The sequence below is a fragment of the Cavia porcellus genome, unplaced genomic scaffold (assembly GCF_034190915.1).
Source record: "Cavia porcellus strain 051 isolate PalLab524CR breed Dunkin Hartley unplaced genomic scaffold, mCavPor4.1 scaffold_5, whole genome shotgun sequence".
NCBI classification, from domain to species: Eukaryota; Metazoa; Chordata; class Mammalia; order Rodentia; family Caviidae; genus Cavia; species Cavia porcellus.
Window position 1 is genome coordinate 11833143 of NW_026947488.1, and position 26997 is coordinate 11860139.

General features: G+C 39.8%; 2 protein-coding genes across 4 annotated transcripts in view; one reads left to right on the forward strand and one right to left on the reverse strand.

The window, feature by feature from the left end:
- Nucleotides 1-7566: 7566 nt before the first annotated feature.
- Nucleotides 7567-10109, reverse strand: Mocs3 (molybdenum cofactor synthesis 3). Its single transcript, XM_003463659.5, has one exon. It carries the CDS (start codon nt 9910-9912, stop codon nt 8530-8532), a length of 1383 nt encoding a protein of 460 aa, XP_003463707.1. The 5' UTR covers nt 9913-10109; the 3' UTR covers nt 7567-8529.
- Nucleotides 10110-10183: 74 nt separating this feature from the next.
- Nucleotides 10184-26997, forward strand: part of Dpm1 (dolichyl-phosphate mannosyltransferase subunit 1, catalytic) — a 55992-nt gene continuing 39178 nt past the window's right edge. For 2 of the 3 annotated variants that reach the window (XM_063248163.1, XM_003463660.5), the window contains exons 1-7: nt 10184-10377; nt 12771-12870; nt 18224-18257; nt 21514-21590; nt 21670-21695; nt 23252-23347; nt 24370-24438. In XM_063248163.1, the coding sequence (XP_063104233.1) occupies nt 10217-10377; nt 12771-12870; nt 18224-18257; nt 21514-21590; nt 21670-21695; nt 23252-23347; nt 24370-24438 (563 nt within the window). In that variant the 5' untranslated portion in view covers nt 10184-10216. The remainder of the gene's footprint in view (nt 10378-12770; nt 12871-18223; nt 18258-21513; nt 21591-21669; nt 21696-23251; nt 23348-24369; nt 24439-26997) is intronic. The other variant, XM_063248165.1, reaches the window with a different exon arrangement.

A 26997-nucleotide genomic window follows, 5' to 3' on the forward strand; every position in this document is an offset into this window, starting at 1 on the left:
TTCCAGCCTACCTTCTCCAATATGATCTTTTCCGTTTTCATCAGTTCTGAAACTGTGAACCTCTACTGACTAATTCAGATCCCGTCAGTGGCTAATGGGGCATTTCTTTCCTCTTCGTTTTACAGCCAAATAAAAGTCAATCAGTCCGACACACCCAAGGTGCTTGGGCTGTGCCTTCATGTTGGACAGAAATCGGTCCACTACATTGACAGCTACAAAGAGGAAGAACTGAGTCAGACAACGAAGATCTTTTACTCCAAGTCGCTTAGACTTGCAGTCATTCTGAGACCATCATCATGTGTGAATTCAGGTAGTCTCAAGCTGCAGGCCTTTGGCTGATGTCTCCTGTTCTAACAGGGCATTCAGTAGGTGTAGCAGTTGAAGGACTCTGCTGTCAGTACTCCAGTTATCTTGGTAGAGGCGGAAGCTCCTCAGCATGAACACCCTCCCCAGGGCCTGCTCTAACCTTGTCCCATCATATGGGAATGAGAACCTAGAGGTGAGGACATGAGGGCAGGAGGGGAGAAGCCCGGGGAGGGGATCTGTCCTGGGCCGAATTCTCCACAGGACCATGGATGGTACCGGGGATGGAACTCAGGACCTCGAGTTTGCCAAGCAGGCACTTACACAGCTGAGCTAAACCCCCAGCAGTGATAGCATTTTTTAAGCATGGTGATATATGTTAATATATCTTCTTTGAAGAGAAATTTAGTCAAAATTAATTCAAAATTAAAAATGGATATATTCTTCCATGATAAACACTATATTATTTGCATACAAAGATATAAATGTTAAACTGTAAGAATCCTAAGTTGATAAGCCACCATCAGGACTGCTAACCAGCTCAGGTGGAGTGAACCAGCCAGTTAAGTCCCTACAAGCCTGCTACCATGGGGACCCATAGCCAGTGTGGTAGGGAAAACCTACCAGCTATGCCCCACCATGCTGAGACTGCCAGCTGCCCTCAGGACCAGTAGCCAGTGGGCAGGGAAGTCCCCACATACCTGCCACTATTGAGGCAGTCTCGGAGAAGCCCACCCTACACCCCAAGGTGCCTGGCCCTGATGCCTGGCCCATTACCCTATACCACTGATGGGCAGTCAACACAGGAAATGCCTGGGACCCCACAACTGGCTGGTCCAGAGGAACCCAGAAAAGTGTCAAGACGAAGGAACAAAAGACAATCTCGGACCTCCAGCCCACACAGAATAAATCTGGAAGACATAGACATGGAAGAGTTTGCAGGTCACATGCTCCAAATGTCTAAAGGGATAACAGCTGAAGTAAAGAAACAACTTCATGAGGTTGTAAAAGAAATCAGATCAGAAATAATATCTCAGGTAAAGAAATGGCAAACATAATGAAAAAAATTGCTGAGCATATCTAAAGAGACATAGATTAAAAAAAGAGGAGCATAGGAAAATGGTGGAAACCTTGAATGAACAATATAGGAAGGAGTTACAATGCATGAAACAGATTCAAAGAGATATGCAGGAAATTAAAAGCTCCATTGAACCACTTGAAAGAAACTGAAGATAGACTTTCAGACTTGAAGACAGGTTTGCAGCTAGCAATCATAAAAGGAAAGATCTCTTAAAAATAACAAAGAACCAGGAACTCCTGGTTCAATGGCTGCAAGATGATACAAAGAAAAATGATGTAAGCTCAGATGAGTCAGCAAAAAAGCAGGATCAGTGCAAATGACATAAAAAAAACTATTACAGAAATAATAGCGGAAAACTTCCCAAGTGTTGGGAAAAGGAACACACAATAAGTGTGTCCAATTACCCATAACCCACATAAATCTACTTCCAGACATATAATAATCAAGATACCAGAAATTCAGCACAAGAACAGAATATGAAAGGCTGTTAGAGAAAAGAAACAGATCACCTGCAAAGGAAAACCCATCAGAATCACAGCAGACTTCTCAACACAAACCATCAAGTTAAGAAGAGTTTGGAGTAAAGTGTTTGAAGTCTTGAAAGACAACAACTTCCAACCCAGATTGATGTACCCTGAAAAACTATCTTTCAAAATTAATGGAGAAATAAGATACTTCCATGATAAGGAACAACTGAAGGGATTCATGACCACCAAACCAGAGAGTGCTGAAGGATATTCCAGAGAGAGAGAAAGATGACCGTGGTTCCCGGAACAGCAGCAGAGGAGGATTGCTGAGCAGGGCAGGCAGTTGAATGGAGGGGGAAAGCAGTGGGCTAACAGCAGGAGGACAGCATGGCAGAGATGAGCCAGAGCATGTCGGTCTTAACCATTAACACAGATGGCCTGTTTACAACAAACAGAAACATGAACAGAGTGGATCAGGAGACAGGATCCATCAATATGCTGTGTACAAGAAACATATTTGACTTGAAAGAAAATTCATGGACTGAAGGTCAGAGGAGATGATGCTCCATGTGATGAGGATCCAGAAAAAAGCAAGGGTGGCTTGCCCACCAACTGCAGAATGGAATGTATAAGATGTGGTATTTTTATACACTAGAAAGCTACTCAGCTGTAAAGAAGGATAATCTCAAGGTTCTGGTAGGTAAATGCGTGCAACTTGAGATCACGCTCATGGGTGAAATGGTTCAGACTTATATGGGTGACCATCATGTTGTCTTCCTGGTATAAAACACTGAAGGAGTTAGGGGGATCCAAAATGTACAATACACATTGTGAAAGTGAAAGGGAAGGAAACATCTAAAAAAAGGTGGTAGCTGTTGTTAATTTCCTATTATCTTGTTTTAAAGTCCTGTATTGTTTTGATTGTTTTGTTTTATTCTGTTTTGTTTTGATTGATTCTATTCTGTTTGAAGATATGGGCAACTATTTTGAAGATAAAAAGAATTCTAGGTGTCTACTAATGAAGAACTGGTTAAAGAAACTATAGCACATGTATACAATGACATCCTAATTGGTGGTTAAAAAGGAGCTGAATCTCCATGAACTGAGATCAAATAGAACAGTGACCAATGTAGGTTACATTTTTAAAAGCAAGGGATAAAAGAAATGTAAATGAAGTGGTACCATGTGAATTCTAAAAATATATGTAGTGAGCATGGTGGTAAAGGCCTATAGCCCCAGCTACTCAGGAGTCTGAGGTGGAACCCAGGAGCTCAAGCCTGCCTGGGGACATAGTAATACACCTATCTAAAGAAGCTATATGTGAAAATATGTATGTATAACAACATGATAAGACTGTTAAAAGACTGAAAATTATGAGGGAAGACTTCTACTTTCTGTATTATTATTTACTTTTAAACTTATTTTGAAATTGCTTTGAGTTGCAAAGATAAATTTCCCATATATTCTCCATCCAGTTTAACATCTTAAAATCCATAGTGCATGTATCAAAACCAGACATGCACCGTGCACTATTAGGAACAAATTTTACTCAGGTGTTTTCCCTGATTTCTTTATTCTGTCTCAGGCCTCCTTCCATCCAGGATGCTGAATAACATTTACTGTGTAGACTGTTAAACTACTGAAAATTTTATCTTGAGCATGAATTATTTTTAAACACCTAAGCATATTTTTAAACTAAATACATAATCATAATATTTATACAATTTTGATACCTTGAGGACATATTTTTTTTCTTTTGAGACAGAGTCTCATTACATAGTCCAGGCTGATAGCCCAGGCTGGCCTTGAACTCACAGCAATCCTCCTGCCTCAGCCTCTTGAGTGCTGAGATTACAGGCATGTACCATTATGCCTGGCTGAGAGAGAACCACTCAGATTGCTTCAAAACTCAGGAGCACTTGCAAGCAGACAGTTGTGAGTTCAATCCCTGGTACCGATAAAAACAAAAAAGACCAAAAAAAAAAAAAAAAAGCTCAGGGGCATCTGAGGATGTGACCTTGCTTGTCTAGTGCAGGGGCACAGTAGGATACTAAGTTAGTTACAGTAGTATGTAAGAATGTAAACATGAGGTAACAACCTGCATAAGAATTATACAATAAAGACGCAGGTGGCCCTCTTGTTGTTCTGCTCTGCTCTGCTCCATGCAGCCTGCTCTTGTTGCCTGTGTCTTGCATACATGCGTTCTTTAATCTTTGGACCTCACCTGCAAAAACCTCCCTTCCTGAGTGGGCCAACGCTGGCCATAGTTTGCTTTTTGAAACTAGATGTAAATGTTTAAAAAAGATAGGGAGCTGAGGCTGAGGTTCAGTAGTAGAGCACTTGCTTAGCATGAATGAGCCTCCGGGTTCCATTCCCAGCATCAAGTTAAAAAAAAAAGTTAACAAAATATTTTTCAGATAATCATCATGAATCATCTATCTTTAAGTATTTTTATGACAATTCATTTACTGAATTTTCCTTTTGCTGTTATCAGAGATTAATTAATGAGTTTAACTCAGCTTGAGACACTGCAGGTACAAATTTCCAGTAGTATCCTTTGTAAGCTCATTTCTATCACACCCTGTGTCTTCAGTCAGATTATATATTGTGCAAGTACATCCTTCCATGAATTAAATTCAATTACCTATTCATTAAAATACTAAGAAAGGCAAAAACTAGATTTGATAATAGTGTGCGTAGCATCTCTGTTCCAATTTTTTAGTGTTTTGAAACTACCAGCCTCAAATCATTTTTTGTTTTTTTTTTTTTGGAGGGGGGTGGCTACTAGGGGTCGAACTCATGACCTAGCACTTACCAGGCAGGCGCTTATGCTGCTGAGCTAAATCCCTGGCCCCTCAAATAATTTTAAATGATAGTAATTGTACATACTAAATGACACTAAAATGATTCAGCAAAAAGCCTTTTTTCATAACTTTTACTGGCTGAGATGACTAAGTCTTTCATTACAAATTAAAAACAATTTTAAGGGTGGGGGATACAGCTCATCAGCACAGTACCTGCTTTGAAAGTACAAGGTCACAAGTTCAATCCCTGGTACCAAAAAAAAAAAAAAAAAAAAAAAAAAGTAAACCCACAAATTACATATAAAAATACAGGTGTTACATTGTTAAAGCAGCTTAGACTCTACCCCTACAGCTGTCTTCAAGTCCACTAAATTTTAAAAGACCCAACTCAAGTTTTTGTTTTTGTGTTTTGGAACCAGGGATCAAACTTAAAGACCTCATGCTTGCTGGGGCAGGTGCTTATGCTGCTAAGCTAAATCCCGCCCTCAACTCAAGTTTTCATTTGCTTTTTTTTTTCTATTTTAATTTAGAGGTGAGGCAGTGCATGCCTGTAACCCCAGCATTTGGGAAGCTGCTGCAGGAGGATCCCTGCGAATTTGGAACCAGTGTGGGCTACATATTGAATCTGAATTATATAGCAAAGACCCTGTCTCCAAAAAAAACAAAAGAAAGGGGATATAGCTCAGAGATCTGCCTAGCAAGCACAAGATCCTAAGTTCAATTCCTAGTACCAAAAAAAAAAAAAAAAAAAAAAAAAAAAATGTCCCCAGCCTACAAGTGTGTTTCATTTGATGTCTTTCAAAAACTTTAAATGTGTTCTTTGCCTTTTAAAATTAGAAGATTTGGGTTGGGGTGTAGCTCAGTGGTAGTGTTTGCATGAGGCCCTGGCTTTATACCCTGTATTTCAAACAGAAAAATTGGGGGAGAAAGTCCCCAATATTGTTTTAATGGGTTTTAGTCTGCACATGGAATGCAGGATCTCACAGCTACTAAGCACTCTCTTTCCCATTGAGGGTACACCAGGCCTCAGCATTCCTAAAGGATTGAAAGTCTCAGCAACACTGTAGCCACTTCCTGCAAGACCAAGTTGGGTTTAAACTGCCGAGCATTAGACTGGTCAGACTCCCTGCTGCATCATGGTTCCTGGCCACCCTCATTACAGTACTTGTTTACCCTACTATTAATTAATTTGCAAAGCTCTTTTTTCGGGGGAGTGTACTGGGAATCAAACTCAGGACCTCGAATTTGCCAGGCAGACCCTGCACTGCTGAGCTATATCCCCAGCCTCACCCTTTGGCTTTACACTGTGGACAATAGGTATGTTAACTATTGTTCTTTGCATCATCAGAGAAACTCACAATCCACAAGTCCTGTTTTCCTCCACCACTCACACTATCAAGAGAACATTTATAATGATCAAAAATGTCGGGGCTGGAGGTTTAGCTCAGCGGCATAAGCACCTGCCTTGCAAGCAGGCGATCGTGAGTTCGATCGCCCGTACCGATAAAAATGAAAAAGACAAAAAAAAAAAAAAAATGTCTTGAGGTGACTGCTATCATGGTACACAGGTATCTCTTTATCTTAAGACTGAAGGTCTGTAGTACTCAGTGGTCCAATTAATATTCTTCATGTGCAATTTGTGAAACGCTATAAACTTGATGGAGAAATGACTGCTGGACTAAAAAGAGTAAGTCTTGGGGACAGAGAGGAAGCAGTCAGATCCAAATTCTATTTGAATGGCACAAACGTGCCTAACATTTTGAGCCCTGCCAGCGAGGTAGAAGGTGGGATCAAAGACCTTGTTGGTAGGTCGCCAGCAGTCAGCCTAGGGTGGCAATGTCATCAAAATTGTAAAAGCAGGCTCTAACTACACGGTAAGTCTTGCTCACAAGTTTTGTCATCAACTATCTGAACTCACTGAAACTGTTAAATTCCTTCACCTAGAAGCATTGGATAAGAATACTGTTAAAATGACCATGATACCAACCTATCTCTGCCAGCTTTGAAACCAAGGTGTCATCAAGAGGAAAAATTTTAGGACATAACCTTTTTCTCCACTTATCCTCAGCAACCTGCCCCAAAATGATATTGAGGCAGAAACAACTAATTAAGTCAAACTTTGTTGTTTTAAAATTGTGAATAATTGAACTAAAGATTAGAAATCGCTGATGTCGATAGACTTCACAGTAAACTGTGTATATCCTAAACTGTGAACAATTATAGTTTGCTGGGGTAGCAAAGCGCTGTGTTCTCATGAGTCTGGTCTGTGCATGCTTGGGCATCACTCCTAGCAACCCCTTGAGTTGGCCCACAGATTCTCAAAAGCACACCTATCACTGTAACAAACCACTTCCCACTTGGCCAGTCAGCTTTGGTTGCCAGACTCCAACCAGGTTGGCAGGAATCACACATGTCTAAGTTTAAGACATCAGTCTTCAAAATATGAAATAGTTCCTATGATGGCTTAGTGGGAATGTCCCCTCAAAACCCACGTGTTGGAGTGGGGTTAGGAAAGTGGCTGGAACATGGGGCTGCTGTACTCATGGGTAGACTGACCCACTGCTGAGGTCAGCAGCTGTGTATGCAGCTGGGAGGCAGGGCGGCTTAGAGGTAGGTCCCTGGGGAGCGACTGGAAAGGTCTGTCCCTCCCCAGCTCATCTTTTCTCTGCTTACTGGCTGCCACCACACTGAGCAGCTTTTTTCTGCTCAGATTCTTGCACTGTGCTGTTTCTGTATTTAGGCCTCCCAAACACGGACTGAAAATTCTAAAAGTGAACCAAAAGAAACCTCTCCCTTAAGCTGTGGGAGTCAGGTACTGTAACCTAACAATGACTAAGACACTTCTTAGTTTCCTTGCTTCCAATATACATCACAATTAGCTTGCCCTAGAATAAGCAAGGAAAGACACAGGTCAGCCCAGCCACCTTTATTCTCACCACAAGGCTTTATTTCCATAATGCCTTGGGGAAAAAAAAAAAGCAGACCATACTTTTAAACATATCTACTCAAAGACTGAGTTAGTGTTTCACAGTTAAAGGCAATGACCATTCTAGGTTTAAGTTTGATTGTTAAACACTAATATACAATTTAGAAAATACATTTGTACAAAACGGAACTTGAATATTAGCAACTTATAAGGGAAATGAGAGACTGTGAAGGCAGTTTCCTTTGTTTTGCTAAACTGTAATGATTTCTTATTTATATTAATTCAAAATATGCAATACAATGACCACTTTCTAGATGATTAAAACACGTTACATATGAAACATTTATTTCTGTAAGATATATTCTCATTTGCAGTCAAAGTAAGAACCAGAAAATACCTCACTAAACTGATCCTAAGCACTTTATCTATAATCAATTCCGAAATACTAAGTTTATTATGTCTTAATTCCAGGTATAAAATGGACAATTTAATTTCTGGTTGGGGGAAAGTGAAAATTAAAGAAAACATAGGTATGGTGGCACCTGCACATAATCACAGCAGTCAGGAGGCTGAGACAAGATTGCCTCAGTTGGATGCCAGTCTAGGCTACATACAGAGTTCAAGGCCAGCCTGAACTACATAGTGAGACCCTGTCTCATTAAAACCAAAAGAGATAAATGATGTGGTTTAAAATATAAAATCCTTTCACATTGTATTTTACATTTCTAAGATATCCTGTGATGAAGTGAAAACACAAGATTGTTCTCAGGAACTGTATTATAGTCCATTAATTTGTAAGTCCTCTGATACATATTATAATCAGAAAGTTCCTTATAAAAGAGATCCCATATATTATTATAGAATCCCAAGCTCTTTATAGTATCAAAAAATGCAAATAAATATATCTTCGAGGTATTATAGCAGTTCACACAGACTAAACCAGGCACCTCAGTACTGTGGAAATGTCTGATCGATTTTGGCAGCCCAAGCCATGAGGCCCCCTGCAATATCCTGAACTGTTAAAGAATCTAACTCTTGAGCTGCTGTTAGAGACTGTAGGATCCTCACAGCTTTCTGGGAATCATTTCCCAGTTTGCAAATCACATAAACGTAGACAGCAGTCCCCTCCTGCGTGTCCCCATTCCCTTCCTGGATGGCTTCTCTTAAGAGTTTTAGGCTTTCCCTATCCTTTCGTTCCAAATGTCTCAAAGGGATATGCAGAGCATGGGGCAAACGACAGATGTCCACCTCTACTTGAGGCCTGACATCCAGCAATACGTGGGGTGCCCCAGAATCCAGAAGTCGCTTATAGTCGGTAACAGAAATCCGCTCCTCTGGGCTCAGTAACTGCAGGGAGCGACACTTATCTGTAGCTGAGGAGCCACAGAAGGCCTCGTAGTCCTGCAGATCAGCCACAGTGGGCCGCTCCCCACAAGCTGCACAGTCAGACCTACGTTTCCGCAGCTGAATAGAGCGGAAATGCCCTCTGAGGGCGTCAAAGAGCAACAGGCTTCCACTGTACGAAGGACCCAGGCCCGCAGCGATCTTCAGCACCTCCAGAGCCTGCAGGCAGCCCACAACCCCAGTTACGACACCCAGCACCCCGCCGTCGGCACAGTTGGTCACTGTCTCCGCCGGGGGTGGCTGGGGAAAGATGCAGCGATAACAAGGCCCGTCGTCATAGTGGTAGACTGTAATCTGGCCCTCGAAACGCAAGGCGCTGGCAGACACGAGAGGCCGGCCAGCCAGCACGCAGGCGTCGTTAACCAGATAGCGAGTGGGGACGTTGTCAGAGCAATCGGCCACTACGTCATAGCGGCGGACCAGGTCTAGCGCAGTGTCTGGGGTCAAGGCCTGGGCGTAGGGTACGCACTCTACTTCCGAATTGAGGCGGCGCAGAGAGGCGGCGGCCGAAAAGGCTTTGGCCTGGCCAGCCAGTGCTTCCTCATGGAGCACCTGGCGGGCCAGGTTGCTCAACTCAATGACGTCGTAATCCACAAGGCCAAGGCGGCCCACGCCGGCTGCTGCCAGGTACTGCGCCAGCGGGCAACCAAGCCCACCGCAGCCCACGATGAGGACAGATGCGGCAGCCAGGCGTAGCTGTCCGTGCACGCCCAGCTCTGGCAGCACTAGCTGGCGGCTATAGCGCAGAATCTCGTCTCGGGACAAGGCAGCCTTCGGCGGCAGCGGCGACACCGGAACTCGCCGCTCTGGCTCCAGTTCTTGTTCCGCCAAAAGAGCCGCCGCCAGCTTCTGCTTTAGGGAATTCAGCTCCTCCTCACGCTGGGCAACTGCAGCTCGTAAGGCAAGCACCTCTTCCCGAGTAGCCATGGTGACTTCTCTTGGAAATTATCGCGAAATGACTTCCGTTTCCGGTTTCCTCTCTGAAATTGATGGAATGAACTAAAAACCTTCATGGAGCTGGATAAAGGCAATGAATAAAAAGGTACTTCTTGGATAAGCCTCATGATTCAATTTAAAGATCCACATTTCATGAGTACTTAAAACTGAGCCGTAGAGGCAAATAACGCAGAGGACAGCAGAACTCAGTCACACGGGCCACCCCCCCCCGTACTTGGTACGGCCCAAGTCTGGCTGACGAAATTCCGCCTCCGGCGCCTCGAGCAGTTCCGCCATGGCCTCAATGGAAGCGGGTGTTACGCCTGCCAAGTCTCGGCGGGAGCCAGAGGGCCGTCCCTCGGCACGGGATAAATATTCGGTGCTTTTACCCACCTACAACGAGCGCGAGAACTTGCCTCTCATCGTGTGGCTGCTGGTGAAATGCTTCTCCGAGAGGTAGCGCCCCCCCGGCCGCTCTCCTTGGGGACAGAGATGAGCTGGCTCCCCCGCCTGGGTGTCGGCGGTTGGCTGCGCGAGGAGGCTCGCTCAGGAAGGCCGCCCTGCGGGGAGGGCAAAGACGGCTGCAGCGCGGGTTTCCTCGGGTCCTGCTGGCTTCTCATTCTTGCTCTTGGGTTTTCTGAGATACTCATACAGCTTTATTACGAATTCTTGTCCTCCTCCGCCTTTTGCTTACGACCCCCCCCCCCTTTGTCCCCGGCCCGCCTCCGTGATGAGGCTGAAAGCCTCGCTTCACTCCTAGCTGGTCGCGATCTGATTCCGGTACCGAGAGAGCCTAAGCTAGCGTGATCACTCCCGGCCTCAGTGCCGAGTACTTGCTTATGTAAGCGTGAGATTTGGCCTGTGGGGTTAGGCAACTGCGGCTGACTGTTGGACTGGATAATCTTGCTGGAAACGAGAGAAAAGGGAATATCCCCTCATCACCTTAGGGTGTTTGTTGTGGTTGCTAAAACAGGAAATTTTGGAGTTTGATTTTTGAAGTGTTACGCAATTTTTTAAGGAAAAAAAATCAGAAAATCTTATCAGTGGGGTCTAAATAAATGGGATCATGCTGTAAAAATCTGAAGATTTTCTATCAACACAACAGCAAATTATTTTAAAAGTTGAGTAACGTTCTGTAAGGCTATAGTAAGTATTTAGCGCGATCATGTCAGTAAATACAGGTAATAGCCAGTGTTTTATCTGGCTTTTGCTTTATAAGGGAAATAAGGACTTTGTTCACATCCTATGTTCTAGCAGTTAGAGAAGTGCTTGACATATACTGTAGTGAGTCTGTATTGAATCAATGTTTTGGCAAACAATCAGTCAACTTGAGTATTACTAGACTTACAGGGTTGGCAGTGTTTGTTGGTGTAACCATTGCTTTTTTGATTATACGTTAAATAACTGTACACATGACCCCTCAAAGTTTTAATTCGTCTTTTTTTCAGTTAGTTGCTCTTTCCATTTGATTGTGCAAGTTTTTTCCAAATTAGAGATATTAACCATCTTGTTCTGGGTTTGTATTATTATCGTACGAGGTTTTTTCCTTTATTCATTCTTTTTATGTAGTGCAGTATTTTTTTAGTGGTTTCTAGGTGGACTTTTGAATATCGAAACAGTAAACTTTTTTCAGATACAAATCACTTGACCAACTTAGTTTTATTTTCTTAAGCTGTTTCACCATCTGTGGTTTCGCTGGTTTGTAGAGGGAGAGGAGAATAATTTGCTTATGAATATGATGGAATCAACATCCTTGTGTTTTAGCTGGTTGAAGTATCCTTTCCTAAGTTAAGGGACAGGGCGGGGCTGAAGTCATTGTATCTGTTCCTGAAGATAGAAAATCAGGGTTTTGTTTCTTCAGAATTTACCAGGTCCTTTTATAAAATCCTTTAACAGAATGTGACTTTTGGTTTATTTACTTGTCTGTGTTTCTTTTTTCTTTCTTTCTTTTTTTTTTTTTTTTTGTCTTTTTTCCTTTTTATCGGTACCAGGGATCAAACTCACGACTGCCCTGCTTGCAAGGCAGGTGCTTATGCACTGAGCTAAATCCCCAGCCCCTTGTCTGTGTTTCTTAAGGCAAAATCAAGAGGAGATAGTTGCCTCGTTTTCTTTCCTCTTACAAGTCTTAATGTCTTAAAATGGGGTGGGACAAATAGAGGGAAACATGATAAGTGATCATACATATGTTTATGTAGTATTAATTCACCAAATATTCTGTTAACTTGTTTTTAGAATAGAAGCTATCATGTAAAATCAGTGAAAAGTAATTCTGGATCACAGTAAAATCTCCTATAATTCTATTGTGCTTTTTCTTTTTTTAAAGTTTGGTAGTATGGGTTAATGATTCCAGCTAGCTAAAATAGGAGTTTAAAGATTGTGACCCCATTCTAAACTGTTTTTAAAGCATGAAACTGGCAGTTTATTCCTGCTTATTAATGTGTTAGTATAAAATTAAAAAGGGTAATGACTCAGGGTTACTTAGTTTTAACATTTAAAGTACTTTTGAAAGACTATGCGAAACTGATTTGTTATTAAGGTTTCACACTTTCATTTTCACAGTCGGTAGACAACAATTTTATGGGGAATCATGTGTGTCATATGTACTATGATTTTCTTTCCATTTGAAAGTATGTTTTCTAAGTAAAAATGTCTAAAAAGCATTTTTAAAGCAACATACTAGGTTCAAAAAGTAAAGTTTTAAATCTTTGACATTTGATAATTGAATTTCCTGAGTGACAACATCATGATAGTAAATCTGCACATTCATTGGTGAGGATTAATACTTTTTAAACTATTTTAAAATCTGCAATTCTGTCTCTATAAACAGTAATACAATATTTTTATTTTAGTGGATTCAACTATGAAATTATAATCATAGATGATGGAAGCCCAGATGGAACAAGGGATGTTGCCGAACAGTTGGAAAAGATCTACGGATCAGACAAAATTGTAAGGACATGAACATTTTTCTGTCATGAGTTATATTTATGTGGGAGAAAGATAATAAGTAATACTGTCTGTTTGCCTAGAAACTTAAAAAAGCAACTTATGCCCCTAGGATGTAAATGCTTGTTCCTTGTGATACAGTTTTATGTATCTTTGACTTGTTGGTCATTGATAATTTTACAGTAAAAGCCTGAGATTATTGGATGAACTTTTTACGGCTGTGTCTGCAGGTAAGTTTTTTCAGAAGGCAAATGGAAAGGTGGTGTGTGCTCTGGCTCCCTTTGGGAAGGACTTTGTGTTTTCAATGGAGAGCACCGCCTGCAGCCCAGAACTTGTAGGTGGGAGAGCTGACTCTCTTCCTGTGGGACAGGAACGGCTTTCCAGAGCACTGCATCTTCATTTTTAGCTGTGGGACAGTGTTGTGCAGGGGAGATTGAGTTTCTGAATGCTGAACTTTAGGTTTTCTAATATACCTTGACAGGAGGAAGTTAGGCAAATGTAGAATTTGTAACAATGGTATAAATTTCATTTTTGATTACTAGTTTGGACTTAAAAATATGTGTTTTCCTTTGGATAATTTTTGGACCAAAAACATAATTAAAGACATTTTTTTTGACTGGGAAGAAAGTTCCAGGCATTAGGTGTTTATTTATAATTTATATTTATTATAAGTCAGTCTCAGTGCTGTTGTTGCATGTTTCTTGATAGGAGGGAGATTTCCTATAGTAATACATGATGTTTAGCAGCATCCATGATCTCTCTCCACTAGACACTGGTTTCAGCCCTCCTTTCTGTGTGGCAACCAAAAATGTATCAGAATGTTCTTGATTAAGACCAAATAATTTCTACAACTACTGTTCACTTGGAGGCCAAGGTTAGCTACAGGAGATTGGCTGGTGGGGAATAGTTTAAGGAAAGTGTGTAAGACTTTGCCATCAGCTCCCTCCCCCACATGCTGGGGACTGACCCCAAAGCCTGGTGGTACGTGTGAGGCAGATACCTTACCACTCACCCACACCTGCGCCCTCTAGACTCTTTACCTCTGTATCAGGCCTGCCAAACCTCAAGACCCCTCTGAAAATCTTGTAAAAGAGACTACAGAAGGAAGTAAAAAGGTAGTACATTTTAGCTTTCTATCAGAGACTTTACGTAATGCTAATGCTAGAGTCATATTTTTGGCCAACAGTTCCCCAGCTTTTCTTTTAGGAGCTCTAGACTTTGCATTATGTGGTACCATTTGATCTGGAATATCGGTGTGACATTTTGAATACTTTATCATAAAACCTCGGACTTGGGGTGTGGTTCATTGATATTTTTTTTTTTTTTTTTTTTTAAGGACTGCCTACTAAACTGACCTTTCAAATTCTTAAACAACATTGGCTTCTAAGAGTCCCCTTTTTTCTATCAACCTAATGAAATTAAATATAATGAGAGAAAATGAGCATTCACTGTCATGATTTCCCTGCAGTGCCAGGTGAAATTCCCTATTCCTTCATTGTTCTATATCCTTTAAAACACTTAAAGTAGAGGTAGTCGCAGTAGTGGGCCTGCAGTCCCAAATGCTCCAGAAGACTGAAGTAGGAGGATCATTTTAGCCTTTGACTCCAGACCTGCCTGATCAGCATAGCAAGACCCCATATCAAGACCCCCATATCAAAATAATCAATCAGGCCACACCAAGACTCCTCCTTGCTTTGATGTGTCATATGTATGTTTAGTTTGCAGGAAGATTGGAGAAAATTGTCAAAACCATGTTGGAGCCTTTCAAACTGGCTGAAATGAATGTTTGAAAAAAAGTCAAGGGAAGGCAAATTTTTATAATCCTATGCTGAGGAAACAGACAAGAAGTTATCTTCCAAAGTTACACTGCTAGTTTATTAGCAGCAATGGTGGAACCACAGTAAAATGGGGAGCACATATCCTAAGGTCTTAACATTGCTTTCAGAGCAGAGGTCTGAGATTGTGGAGGTCTTTAAGCAGAGGAATTGTGAATTTTTTTTTTTAATGCAGTTTCATCCTCCATTGTGAGGTGAAATAAAATCATATATGTTTTGCATTTTTTAACCTTTATGAGATGTAATTGTACAAAATTGTACATATTTGAAATGTACAATGTGATTTATGTATACATTATGAAATGATTATCTCTGGTTAATGAATACTGTACATACACAATTTCCTAAGATTACCCTTTCATGTATGCTGCATGTGCACAAATGCGTATAATGGGGACACTTCAGATGTATTATCTTTACAAATCAGGTATGAAATACACTACTGATAACTGGAGTTATCTTAATATACATGGGAGCCTCAGAGTTTACTCATATTTCAGCATTATTTTGTAATTTTTTTAAGTTCTAATAAAATGTAATGAATATGTTTGCTATTTTTAAAACATCAAACGTGAGTTTGACTGATTTATTTAAAGATAGTAAACTTTTACCCCAACATACCCAAGAACGATAATAACAAAATCAGTACCCTAACCAAACTACAAATAATTTCTAAAATAAGAAATATAAATGGCCAATAAACATGAGAAATAATTGCACCTCACTGATAGGAATTATAAAGTAGAAGAAGAGTAGAATTATCCTTTCTTACTGGAAGATTTATTTTTATTTTCTTCTTTGAAACCCATTGTGTTTGAGAGTATAGTAAAACAGGTGCATGCAGATACTGTGAACGTAAGTATAAACTGACGGGTTTTCTGAAGTCTTGTCTGGCAATGAGCTCATCATCCTCAAACATCAAGCCTTTGATAGTAAAATGGGTTGTTAAGCATGATAGCTGTGATGAAAGTCTTTGGAAAAATAAGTCCCATCCTTCTCACTACCTCCCTGCCCCATCCTCCTGTGTGGGGATTGAAGCCAGGGCCTTGTCATGAGCTATATCTCTGATGTTCCCTTTTTTAAGATTAATTTATTTTTGAGACATAAAGCACCAGGCTGCCCTGGCTGGTCTCAAGCTTGCAGTCCTCCTACTTCGGCCTTCCAGAGTTCTGAGATTATAGGCATACACCATTGTAAATAATGTTTTTGAACAAAGTAATTTTTTTACCAGTCAAATTATATATCACTTAAAGTATGTTTTAAGCAAATACACTTCAGACACAGTGTGGCTGCACTCTTGCAGGCATTGTGTGTGAATTCACTGCTTGTTCCTCAGGCCAGCCGAGGGAGGGACGCGCTCTTGTGCTCACAGTCATGTTGCAGATGGGCAGCTTGCAAGTCCCAAACCAAAGCGATGTGGCTGCAGAGTGCAGGTTCCTCGCTTATGTTCTATCTGTCTAGAAAAGAGGCCATCAGATCGGTGCAGGAGGTGGGTGTGAAGAGTAGAAGTAAGACTTTAAAAGTAGAGCGTGCTAATCAGAAACAACTTGATCTTAGCACATAAGAAGTAAAATTTTTTGTTTTTGTTTTTTTCTTTTGGAGACAGAGTCTCACTGTGTAGCCCCGGGTGGCCTTGAACTTGAAGTAATCCTCCTGTCTCAGCCTCCCAGTACAGGGATTACAGGCATGTTCCACTATGCTGGGCTTAAATCAATTTTTACAAAATGTGACTGTTTCCAGGAAAGCTTGCTTTTGATGGACCTTCATATTCTGCATTTCAAATAGATTTTTCTGGCTGAAATAGTACTACAGAAAAATCTCAGATTAGCTTTAAAAGAGTCGCTTCTTTAGAGCAGATATAAGATGGAGTTAGTATGTTATCAGTAACAATCACAAAGTCAACTAAACTCTCACTATGATCTGATATGTCTTGTCTGGTATTGCTCATCGACTTCTAATGATAGATGATTGTTTGAATTACGTAAGTTTCCCAGTGCAGACTTGGGTCAGTACTTTGGCGTACTTTTATGTGTGTGTGCATACCTATATGTACACATGTGTGTGTGTGCATACATGTGTAGAACTAAGTAGTGTAACTAGTAAGCTAGGCTGCCTTGAACTCACAAGGCTGGCCTTCAGCTGTGGTCTTTCTGCTCCTGTGTTTTTCTTTCTAAACAGAACTTCATTCTTCCTCCATCATTGCTACCTCAGTACCCCCCCCCGCCCCCCCTTATTTTGTACCAAGGATTGGACTCATGACCTGCTTGCCAGGCAGGCACTTGAGCCCCACACCATTACTATTTAATTCTATTCTGGAGATCTTTTGTTACCAGAATCCCACATTTCTTTTAACTACTCCATAATGCTCTTAACATATGTAACATTGTTAAGTCACATTGTTTTGAGCCTTTGGAATTCTTAAAAATTGAGTATAAAGTGCTCATTTTAAGATAGATTTTTCTGGCTGAAATAGTACTACAGAAAAATCTCAGATTAGCTTTAAAAGAGTCGCTTCTTTAGAGCAGATATAAGATGGAGTTAGTATGTTATCAGTAACAATTACAAAATCAACTAAAATCTCACTATGATCTGATATGTCTTGTCTGGTATTGCTCATTGACTTCTAATGATAGATGATTGTTTGAATTACGTAAGTTTTCTTCCCTGTGAGCGCTTTCTGGATAGCAGTGTTTATTGTATTTTTGTTCGTTCTTCCACAAGACCTATAGCACTGTGCATGTAGTAAAGAGAAAGGGAAAAAAATTAATTTGTTCAGCTTGAACTGAAAATGCTTTGTTTAGAGATGTGCAGTTTGAGGTAGTCTGCCTATACACAGGCAATGCAAGAAGAGGATGTGGTATGCTTACTACTTTCCAGCCAGAATGGAAAGGCCTAACCAGAAAAGTCAGGGTCCAAATACAAAGCAAAAGACTAACCTTCTCTCCTTTCATACAACACGAAAAAGACTTAAATATGTGGCAAACTATAAATAAAGAACTTAATTGTTTTGCTAGACATATGACCTTATTAGCCCAATAGAAAATGACCTGAGGTTGTCTAGGTAGAGAGTAAAGATAAGTCGGTGGAAGAGGACTGCTGTCCGTATTTAAAATCACAAAGGGAGATGGGAAACTCAAACAAGGCTAACAGAGTGGGAACAGTTAGAGATTAATTAATTAAGCCATTAGTTTTTTTAGGAAATACTTAATAGCTATTATTTAAAATGATAGCTCAAGTAATAAATACAAAGATAATAAAGTTTAACAGACTAGATGACTCTAGAAAAAGTTAAAAATTTGCCTGTAAGCTTAGGGTTAAAGAATGTTGCTTTTCTTTTAAAAGTTTTGTTAAGTTTTGTTACTAGTATTTTTTTTAACATTGGTAAAAAATATTAAGCATATTGTGCTTTAAGATCTGTAAATGCAACTATTTTTGTTAAAATGAATATGTACTTATAAAAGTAAAATAAATTTTTAAACAGATTGTTAAATTTTGTGTTGAAATGTTTCTTATTCCTATAGCTTCTAAGACCACGGGAGAAAAAGTTGGGACTCGGTAAGAAGAATCTCTTAACTTTTCGTAAATGCTCTCTGCCTTGATAAAATTATCCAGTGTGCATTTTCCCAGTATGAAATTGGGCCAAAACATAGTTACCTCCTATGAGGTTTTTTAATGACCGTAAAGATAGTAAAGTGGTTTAACTTGGGTTGGTGTGTACCACTCATGGCAGTGCAAAAAACACAGACAACACTGCACTTCTTTATTTATGTTTTATTATTTTTTTCTTTTTCTTGTTGGTACATTTTGAGGTACATAATGAATATATTCACCACAGGGGGTTGGTAGATACACATATGAAATCTTAATATTTTTTAGTTCCCTTTTATGCTCCTGCTTACCTTCCCCCCCCATCTCTGCATTTCCACCCCATCTGCAAAAGGTCTGCCTACCTGTCTTTTGCTTTTTAAGTTATTTAAACTTTGTGTTTCTCACATAAGAGAAATCGTGCAACATTTAAGTGAATGATTTATTTCGTTTAACAGTATGGTCGCAAGTGCATCCGCTTTCCTACAAATGACTTTATGTGATAATACCCCACTATGTATATATATCACATTTTCTTTATCCTTTCATCTGTTGATGAACATACAAGCCATTTCCAAGAGTTAGCTATTGTGAGTTGTGCTACTGTAAATATGGATATGCATGTAGGCACTGTATGTCTTCAACTGTTTTGGGAAGATACCCAGTGGAGTATGTTTGGGTCACATGGAATTGCTATTAAATTTTTGAGGAACCTATACAATTCACAAGATGTCCAGTGTAAGGAATTTAACACAAGGTATCTTGTTACACAGGCAAAGAAGGTATTGAGAACCCAGATGGAACAGCATAACTACTAAGATTACTAATAGCTAGAGGTTATTATCAGGGTGGGGCAGTGATGAGAGGAGGTAATGTTTAGACTCCACCAACCTGCTTTACCTAGTGGGACCCAGAATTACAGGGTTGGGGAGTCCGGCAGGAGTGGGAACCAGGGAAGATGCACAGTCTGCTGGGACAGACAGTAAAAGAGGATGGATACTTAAAGCCTTTTCCCCTGCTGCAGCCTTCCAGCATGCCTCCAAAAGCTGTCTGAGAGCCAGTTGAGAAGAGAACCTGGGAAAATGGTTCCTTGCAGTGTAAGGTAGAGTAGGGAAGGGCTAGAGAATGGATTTGAGGGGGATGCTGTGGACCAGCATACTGCTTTAGCTGCTAATCTTTGAACATTCTTTAAAGTATGTTTAGAAAGTTAATTCTTTATTTCTAAAAAGAAGGGCTTTCCACTTTAAACATAGTGAATTATAGAATATCTCAGATAAGCTCAGTAATTCTAAGGTGAAACAGTGAATTTACTCAAAGTCAATGTTTGAGCATTGTACTCTTTTAATGAAAAATTTGAGAAAGTATAAAAAAAGCGTAATTCTTAAACACTGAAATCTACTATGTGGAAGTGTTCTGAATCTCTGGCATCATCAAATGTTCTGAATATTAGGATCCAGAGGGTTGTTTGGGGAAGTAATGTGGAAACTTGCCATGAAAGCTTTCAAGAATTACTGACCAGTCAGCAGTACATGTAAAAACTAGATAGTCATTCTTAACCAAAGTTGTTAAAAGAGCTCAGTCTTGCTAGAAGATTCTTGTGGTTAGTTATGGCTTGTGTTTAGATGTCCTCCAAAATCTCGTGTGGTCATAGATGGGGCTTTTTCAAAGGTATTGGGATCTTAGGGAGTTTATGCTGGAATGGATTGGTGCAGGGAGACTAGGATTAAATCCTAAGCAGCCTGAATAAGATATAAGGGACAGAAAGAGCTGTGGTCATCCCTTTCTGCTTTTTCTATCTTCTGCTTGCCATGAACTGTTTCTCCTCTGTGATGTCATCTTGCCTTGGAGCTGGCCAATTATGGACTAAAACCTCTACAAACTATAACCAGTCCTTTCTTCCCCTATCTTTGGGCATCAGGTATTTTGTCTCAGCAGCAACAAGTGAGACATTATTTTTACAAAATACTTTTATTTTTAGTTGTCACATGGTAATTAAACATTTGTGGGGTACAGTATGGCATTTCAGTATATATATACAATGTATGATCATCCAGTTTGGAGTATTTGGCACATCAGTCAGGTAAAACACCAGTTTGTATTTGAAACATTCAGAATCCAATTTAGAACTATACAGAGCTGGGCATAGTGGTACACATTTGTAATCCCAGCACTGGGGAGGCAAGGCAGGAGAATCACTGCAAGATCAGTCTGGCTACAGAGTGAGTTCAAGGCCAGTCTGAACTGTACAGAGAGACTCTATCTCAAAAAGACAAAAACAAAAATCCCCACAAAACAATTAATTGTTGCCAACCATATTTATCATATTGTGCTGTCTCAAACATTAGAAGTTATTCCTCCTAATTATGATGGTTTGGAGCCAGAGAAGGCAGGAATTCTCAGTTTCAGCTCCCAAGCAGTGACTGTTAACATTCCAAATCTTGAGTAAGAACCTTGAGGCATAAAGGTGGCTGGATCATTTCTTGCCTGATATACCAGAGTAGAGGTCGAGTGTGACTGGGCAGACTGTAGAAGGCTTTCAGTGGGCAGCTCTTGTGGAAGTGCCAGGAAGAGCAGAAGCAGGGAAACTTGCAGTGACTAGGATGAGGCTGGAGCCAAGAGCAGGTAATGAAAAGATGGTTTGAATATAGAATCAATAGGACTTAATGACACATAGTTTAGAAATCATTGGTAACACCAAAGAAATCAAAGATCATCTCTTGTCAGTTTGTGGCATTTTCTAAGATGTGGTTAGTTAGGGGTAGGCTTTAGAGTCCTTATTTTGGAACGTTATATTAGAAATTTCTGAAATATCCAAAGAAAGAAAGAAAGAAAGCGACAAACTGATGGGTAAATGTGAGTTGGCTTTAGTGTCTTGGGTAGATACTGAGGGGGCATCAGTGTGAAGATAGTTTTTAAAACTATGAGAGTGATAATGTTTATGTGTCCTAAGACTTCAGTAACTTTGCATTGCTTGAGTGAACTACTGTAGAGGTGTGGTTTTTTTCTTCTGTTACATTGGCATCAGAATGGAAAGGGGGGTGACCAGCTACCAGCTTGATTGTGTTTAGGACACACAGGAACTGTATAGTTAATGGAAAGTTAGCCATTTGTTAGCATTACTTCTAGAAGGTTAACATGGGGCTTTGAGTCCTAAGTAATATCCTCCATTCAGTTGTATAGCTGAACATTTTTGGTGACTTTCTTTAATGCATGTTTTCATTTTTAGGAACTGCATATATTCATGGAATGAAGCACGCCACAGGAAACTACATAATTATTATGGATGCTGATCTTTCACACCATGTAAGTAACATTCTTGCTTACTAGTTATTTATGGTAGTCTTACCCTACTTTACTAATTTTTCTTCCCTCTACATTTCAGCCAAAGTTTATTCCTGAATTCATTAGGTAGGTACTATTTCTAATATTTGGAAAAAATGATGAAAATCACTTGTCTTAATGGTTTTGTACTTTGCTATTTTAAGTTTTCTATCGAACATAATTGGGAGGACCAGGGATATGGCTCAGTGGCACAGCTGGCAAGTTGAGGTCATGAGTTTAATTCCTTTACCAAAAATCAACAAGTATACACACATATATATATGGATTTGGGGCTCATAATAGATATTTGGTTAAATGAGGTATTTTAGGACACCTGAGGACAAAGAACAGATCAGTTTTTTGTTTACCTACATGGGTTTTTTTTTGTCTTTTTCTTTTTTATCGGTACCGGGGATCGAACTCACAACTGCCTGCTTGTGAGGCAGGTGCTTATGCCGCTGAGCTAAATCCCCAGCCCCCTACCCAAATGTTTTCAGATCATAGAGATGACAATGTGAACTGTGCATACCGCGTGCCTTCTGACCTGGCCTTGTGCTCCTTTCCCTTTGCTCTCCAGGCCCACAGGCATACTCTTTCATTTCTTAGTTAACACAGAGCTCTGTGCTTTGAAATTCTTAAATGAAATGAGCCATTGCTCATGCTTTGATCTCTAGAAAGTCACCTTAGACCCACTCTGCTTGTATATTAATACTCAGACACATCTTTGGTGTGATAGTGGGATGGAACCAATAGAGTTGAAAAGAAAATTGTGGAGAAATGCAAGCTGGCCTTGTATGATGCTAACATAACAGTATCTAAAGTATCTAACATAACAGACCTAGGCCTGCAGTGGAGAAAATGCAAATTAAAATAATTATTACCTGTTGGTTTGTCAAAGTTAAACGTTTAGAGAAGTAGTATCCACTACACTCAAGATGGTAAGAAATGAATACATTGAAATACTGCTGAACAAAGTGTGAGTTGCTGTAACCTTTGGAAAATGATTTCTAGCACAGTATCTGTTAGAATTTATTAAGGTATTATTCATTGTGGTTTTGTAATTGCAGCCACATAGATCTTAGTTGAATAGTCTTTACTATTTTTGGAGCTATTAAAGGGAATGGGGAAGATCTCTGTTCATCTGTGGGGATGTCTGTGATTCTGTGATGTACGTTAACTGACAAAGCAAGTTACAAAGTGAGGTATTTTGGATTCCAGCTTTGTAAATGGAACGAAAACTAGGGAGATGCGTCTCTCGTTGTTTGCCAAAAGCTAGGGAAAGATTTAGAGAACTGCCACACTAGTTTTGTATTGTGTTTACTTGGGGTTGGGGTTGCCAGGGTTTGAGCAGAATAGAAAAGATACTGGAAAAATTGATAATCTTATTAATATTCTTAGGATGATATCACATGATACAGACATCAAGTAGTACTCTCATGTAATTTTCTTTTTTCTCAAAAATGATTACATGTGAAATAGAATCAGGTTTGAAACCCCGTTTTGAAAGGTCTTTCAGTAGATAGTCCATATATTTCTTTGTTTTTTTTTCTTAGTGTTTCTGTGAAGTTCTGTTTGTGTAGCTGCTGAAAATTGTGTTGAAGCAAGAGCCTTTTACAATTGACAGTATTATTTTTTTTCTACAGAAAACAAAAGGAGAGTAATTTTGATATTGTCTCTGGAACTCGCTATAAAGGAAATGGAGGAGTATATGGCTGGGATTTGAAAAGAAAAATAATCAGGTATATGCATGTGCTATTGTTACTGGTGTAACCACTAGAATGTAGTGTTTGGGTTATCATGCTGCCTTAGATTCAGATTATAACTGTTATAAGTTTGTCATTTAATGAACTATATTCCTTGCATTACCCTGAATTTTTTTTATCATGTTTAGTGAACTCACTTGTACTTTTCAGGGTTATGGGAAAGTGAAATGTATGTCTTTCTTTATCACCCACTTTATTCCTTTTTAAGATTTCATTAAATTCACCTCAGTCATTTAAAACATTTAAGAACACTCATGAAATAAAATGGATGAAATAAGGGAGTGGTTTTCTACCCTGCAATCGTGTATGGAGAAAATCATGAAAAACTACCACTATGAGTGAATGAGTCTCCAAATGTGGGCTGTAAGCATCAGCATTTTCACAGGCTTCTGACCGATTCTCTCGTGCAGTCAGTGATCTTCAGACACACTCTGGATTTGGTCACTCGCCCATTATCTAGAATCAGGGCATCCCAGAAACATTACAACCTTCCAGTTGTATCATTTGGTTGTAACTAATAATATGTGGGCTGACCAATTACTTACCTTTTGTCCTTAACTAGAATTTGAAAGGGAAAGTCTTTATCAAATCTTATCTCTCTCTTGTTTAACAAATTCCTTATTAAATCAGTGATACTTTTCTGCCTGACACAGGTGTCCATAATTCTAGAGAATGACTTGATAATTACAGATAATGACTGTTGGTAAATACTTTTTTTGTGAAGTTTTGTGATTGCTAAATTTCACTATCAGGGAATAAAAATCCCTATTTCCTGAAAGATGAGTATCGGGTCTCATTTCACTAAAAATTTCTTCGTTGTACAGAATTAACATTATGTGCAGTTGTGTTACATTTATGAAATTGGTGCATCATTTTTGTGAAATTAGTATTCTGTTTATAAAATTGATGTAGCATTTTTAGCATTCTGGACATGGTTTTGCTCTAGTTTATAAATTATTTATATTTTAATAGAAAAATCTGATTGTTTAATCTGGCAGCCGTGGGGCTAATTTTGTAACTCAGATTTTGCTGAGACCAGGAGCATCTGACTTAACAGGAAGCTTCAGGTAAAGTATAATTTTCTATTGGTAACTTGTTGCCTTCATTTCTTGTGTTACAGTGGCTGTTTTAAAGAAATACTTTTCATTTCAGCTCAGTTTTGTTCTGGATTGCTGCAAAAGCAAATGGAAGTTCATTAAGAGCTGTTGGTGAAGCCTAAATATTATACACAGAAGTATTTTTCTTAGGAAGGTGAATATAGGGCTCGGGGGAGCAGTGCTGCTCTTCACGTGAAATGAGGCTCAGCAACTCCTTTTGAACGGTGCTTTCGCAATTGTGTGCTCCAAAAGCTGGTACAGATTTCAGTAGTTTCTGCAGTGTGTATAAATGCAGCATTATCTGCACGAAAGTTTAAGATCCTTATGTGAAACTTTTCAGTTACTTTTCTTCTTTTTGCAATATTGAGGTGGAACCCAGGATCAAATGTAGGCAATATCACTATACCTCTCCATCCTACTCCCCTTTTCCTGGTTTTATTGGACCAAAGATTTGGTCCCTGGAGTTTTTTGTATTTGTTCCTGAGGATTTATGTGTGTAGTGTTCTAGATTTGCTCCAGGAGCTGTGAACTGCTTTTTATGGCTAGGCCTTTTATTTGATTTGATACTTGCTGTTGTCCATTAAGTAATGTTGATTCTCAGGTGCCTAAATGATATACAAATAAGAAGTTGGTCATTGAATGCCGGATTGCCAGATAAAAAGAAAAATGAAGCCTCTAGAACTAAAAACTTAAGTTAGAAAGCAGAGTTTGGTATAAATAAGAGAAAGAAACCCAATAATAACCCTGTCAGTTCCAATTTTAAGGCAAAAGAATCACATGATCTACTTAAGCTCTCTGATTGCCACATAGCAGCAAGGCAGAGGATGGATAGTGACACAGTCTCTACAGAAGAGGGCAGGCCAGCGTGAACTGCACAGGGCACAGCTGTGATGATTTTTAGTGAAGCTGCGTGGGTTGTGGGGAGAGGGTGTGCAGGGAGAGTAATGAGTGAGGGGAACTCCCCGAGACCAGCAGCCCTGAGGGAAGGAGCGTCGGGGACAGCAGGGACGGGTGTGTGGTGTACAAAGGACAGAGCAGCCAGAAACCAAAGAGGGCCTGTTAACTGCCCAGATTTTAAAAGGTTAAATCCCATTGTCTTGTCATAAAAGTAATGGTTTATGAAATACAGTTCAAGTTGTCATCCACAGAGTTAGGAGGCAGTACCTTTTGCCAAAACTCAATACAGCCTCATGTAAAGCAATTCGGTATTAAAGGCCGCCTTTTCCTAATCCACTTCATGGGATTATACACCTACATACACAATAATTTTAAAGATGCTGTGGGAAGAGTAGAGAAGAGGAAGACAGTGAAGAAAAACGTCTTAGAAAATGATTCTTAAAAAAATTGTCCAATCTCACATTTACAGATGTTAAAGCATGTCCCATTGCTGCCACAAATTCATTACTGAATAAATAAGTACTACTATCATCATGTTTTCTTCTCACCATATTTATTCCAAACTCTTAAAATTCTTTTTGTGGGATCTCTGTGGATGAAAGAATATACATACTAAACTCTTAGGCTGTGCTATCTTGCCTACCCAACTGAAAGCCAAACAAAAGGTAGGGTATTCTTAGAAGCAGCCTACAAATCTGGATTCCATGACCACCCTTAGGCATTGTAAAATCAGATGATCTTAATTTCTAAAAAGAACTGTTAAGGCTCCTGTTAAGAACTCCTAACTTAAATAAAAGTAGAAATGGATGCCTCAGTAACCACTGATTTAAATGAAAATAAAACCCCTCTGACAATAGGGAGCCCCTCACTATTTGAAGTTACTGAAGAAAGTCGCCCCCCCCCAGTTTATCTTAGTGAATAATCTAATCTCTGATCACCTCTGCCCCGTGGTACCTAAACAGATTAAGGACTTCCACTTACCCTAGAGAGTTTACTGAGTAAATGCTAAGAAGCAATTGTTTTCGAGGGGATGTCTGCTGATTACTGGGTATTTGTCATACAGTGCGTGTAGTTACTTTATCTTACCTGGCAATCCCTGTCTTGCTTTTTTTGTTGCTGAGACAAAATACTTACACCCAGAAGGAAAAGGTTTATTTGGTTCACAGTTTATAGAAGTTTCAACCCATAATTGGCTGGCTCCAAGGAAGGGTGTTACCAGAGGGCCATCTTAGGAAGCCATTCATGATGCCCACAAAATAGCAAAAATAATAAGGGAGGGCCATGCCTGTTTTGGGGGGCAGGAGGGAGGCACACCCTCACAGTGTAGTTCAGGCTAGGCTTGAACACAGAATGTAGCCCGGGTTGGCCTTAAGCTCCTAGGTCAGCTACCCCAGAATGCAGCTTTGTCTTGTGGAAATTATAAGATTTTAATGGTAAAACACTAATAAAACTAAACTTTAGAAACTGAGAAAACTAAGTGAAAGGCCAATTTACCTTTATAGTTATTCCTTGAAATGCAGTCTGAAACTTGAGCCTCCTGTCTCAGCCTTTGGGCCCTGGGATTCAGGACTGCACCATCACCCTGGGTGGGACAAGCCCCTTTCTGTCCTATTGTATGCAGGCTCCCTGCCT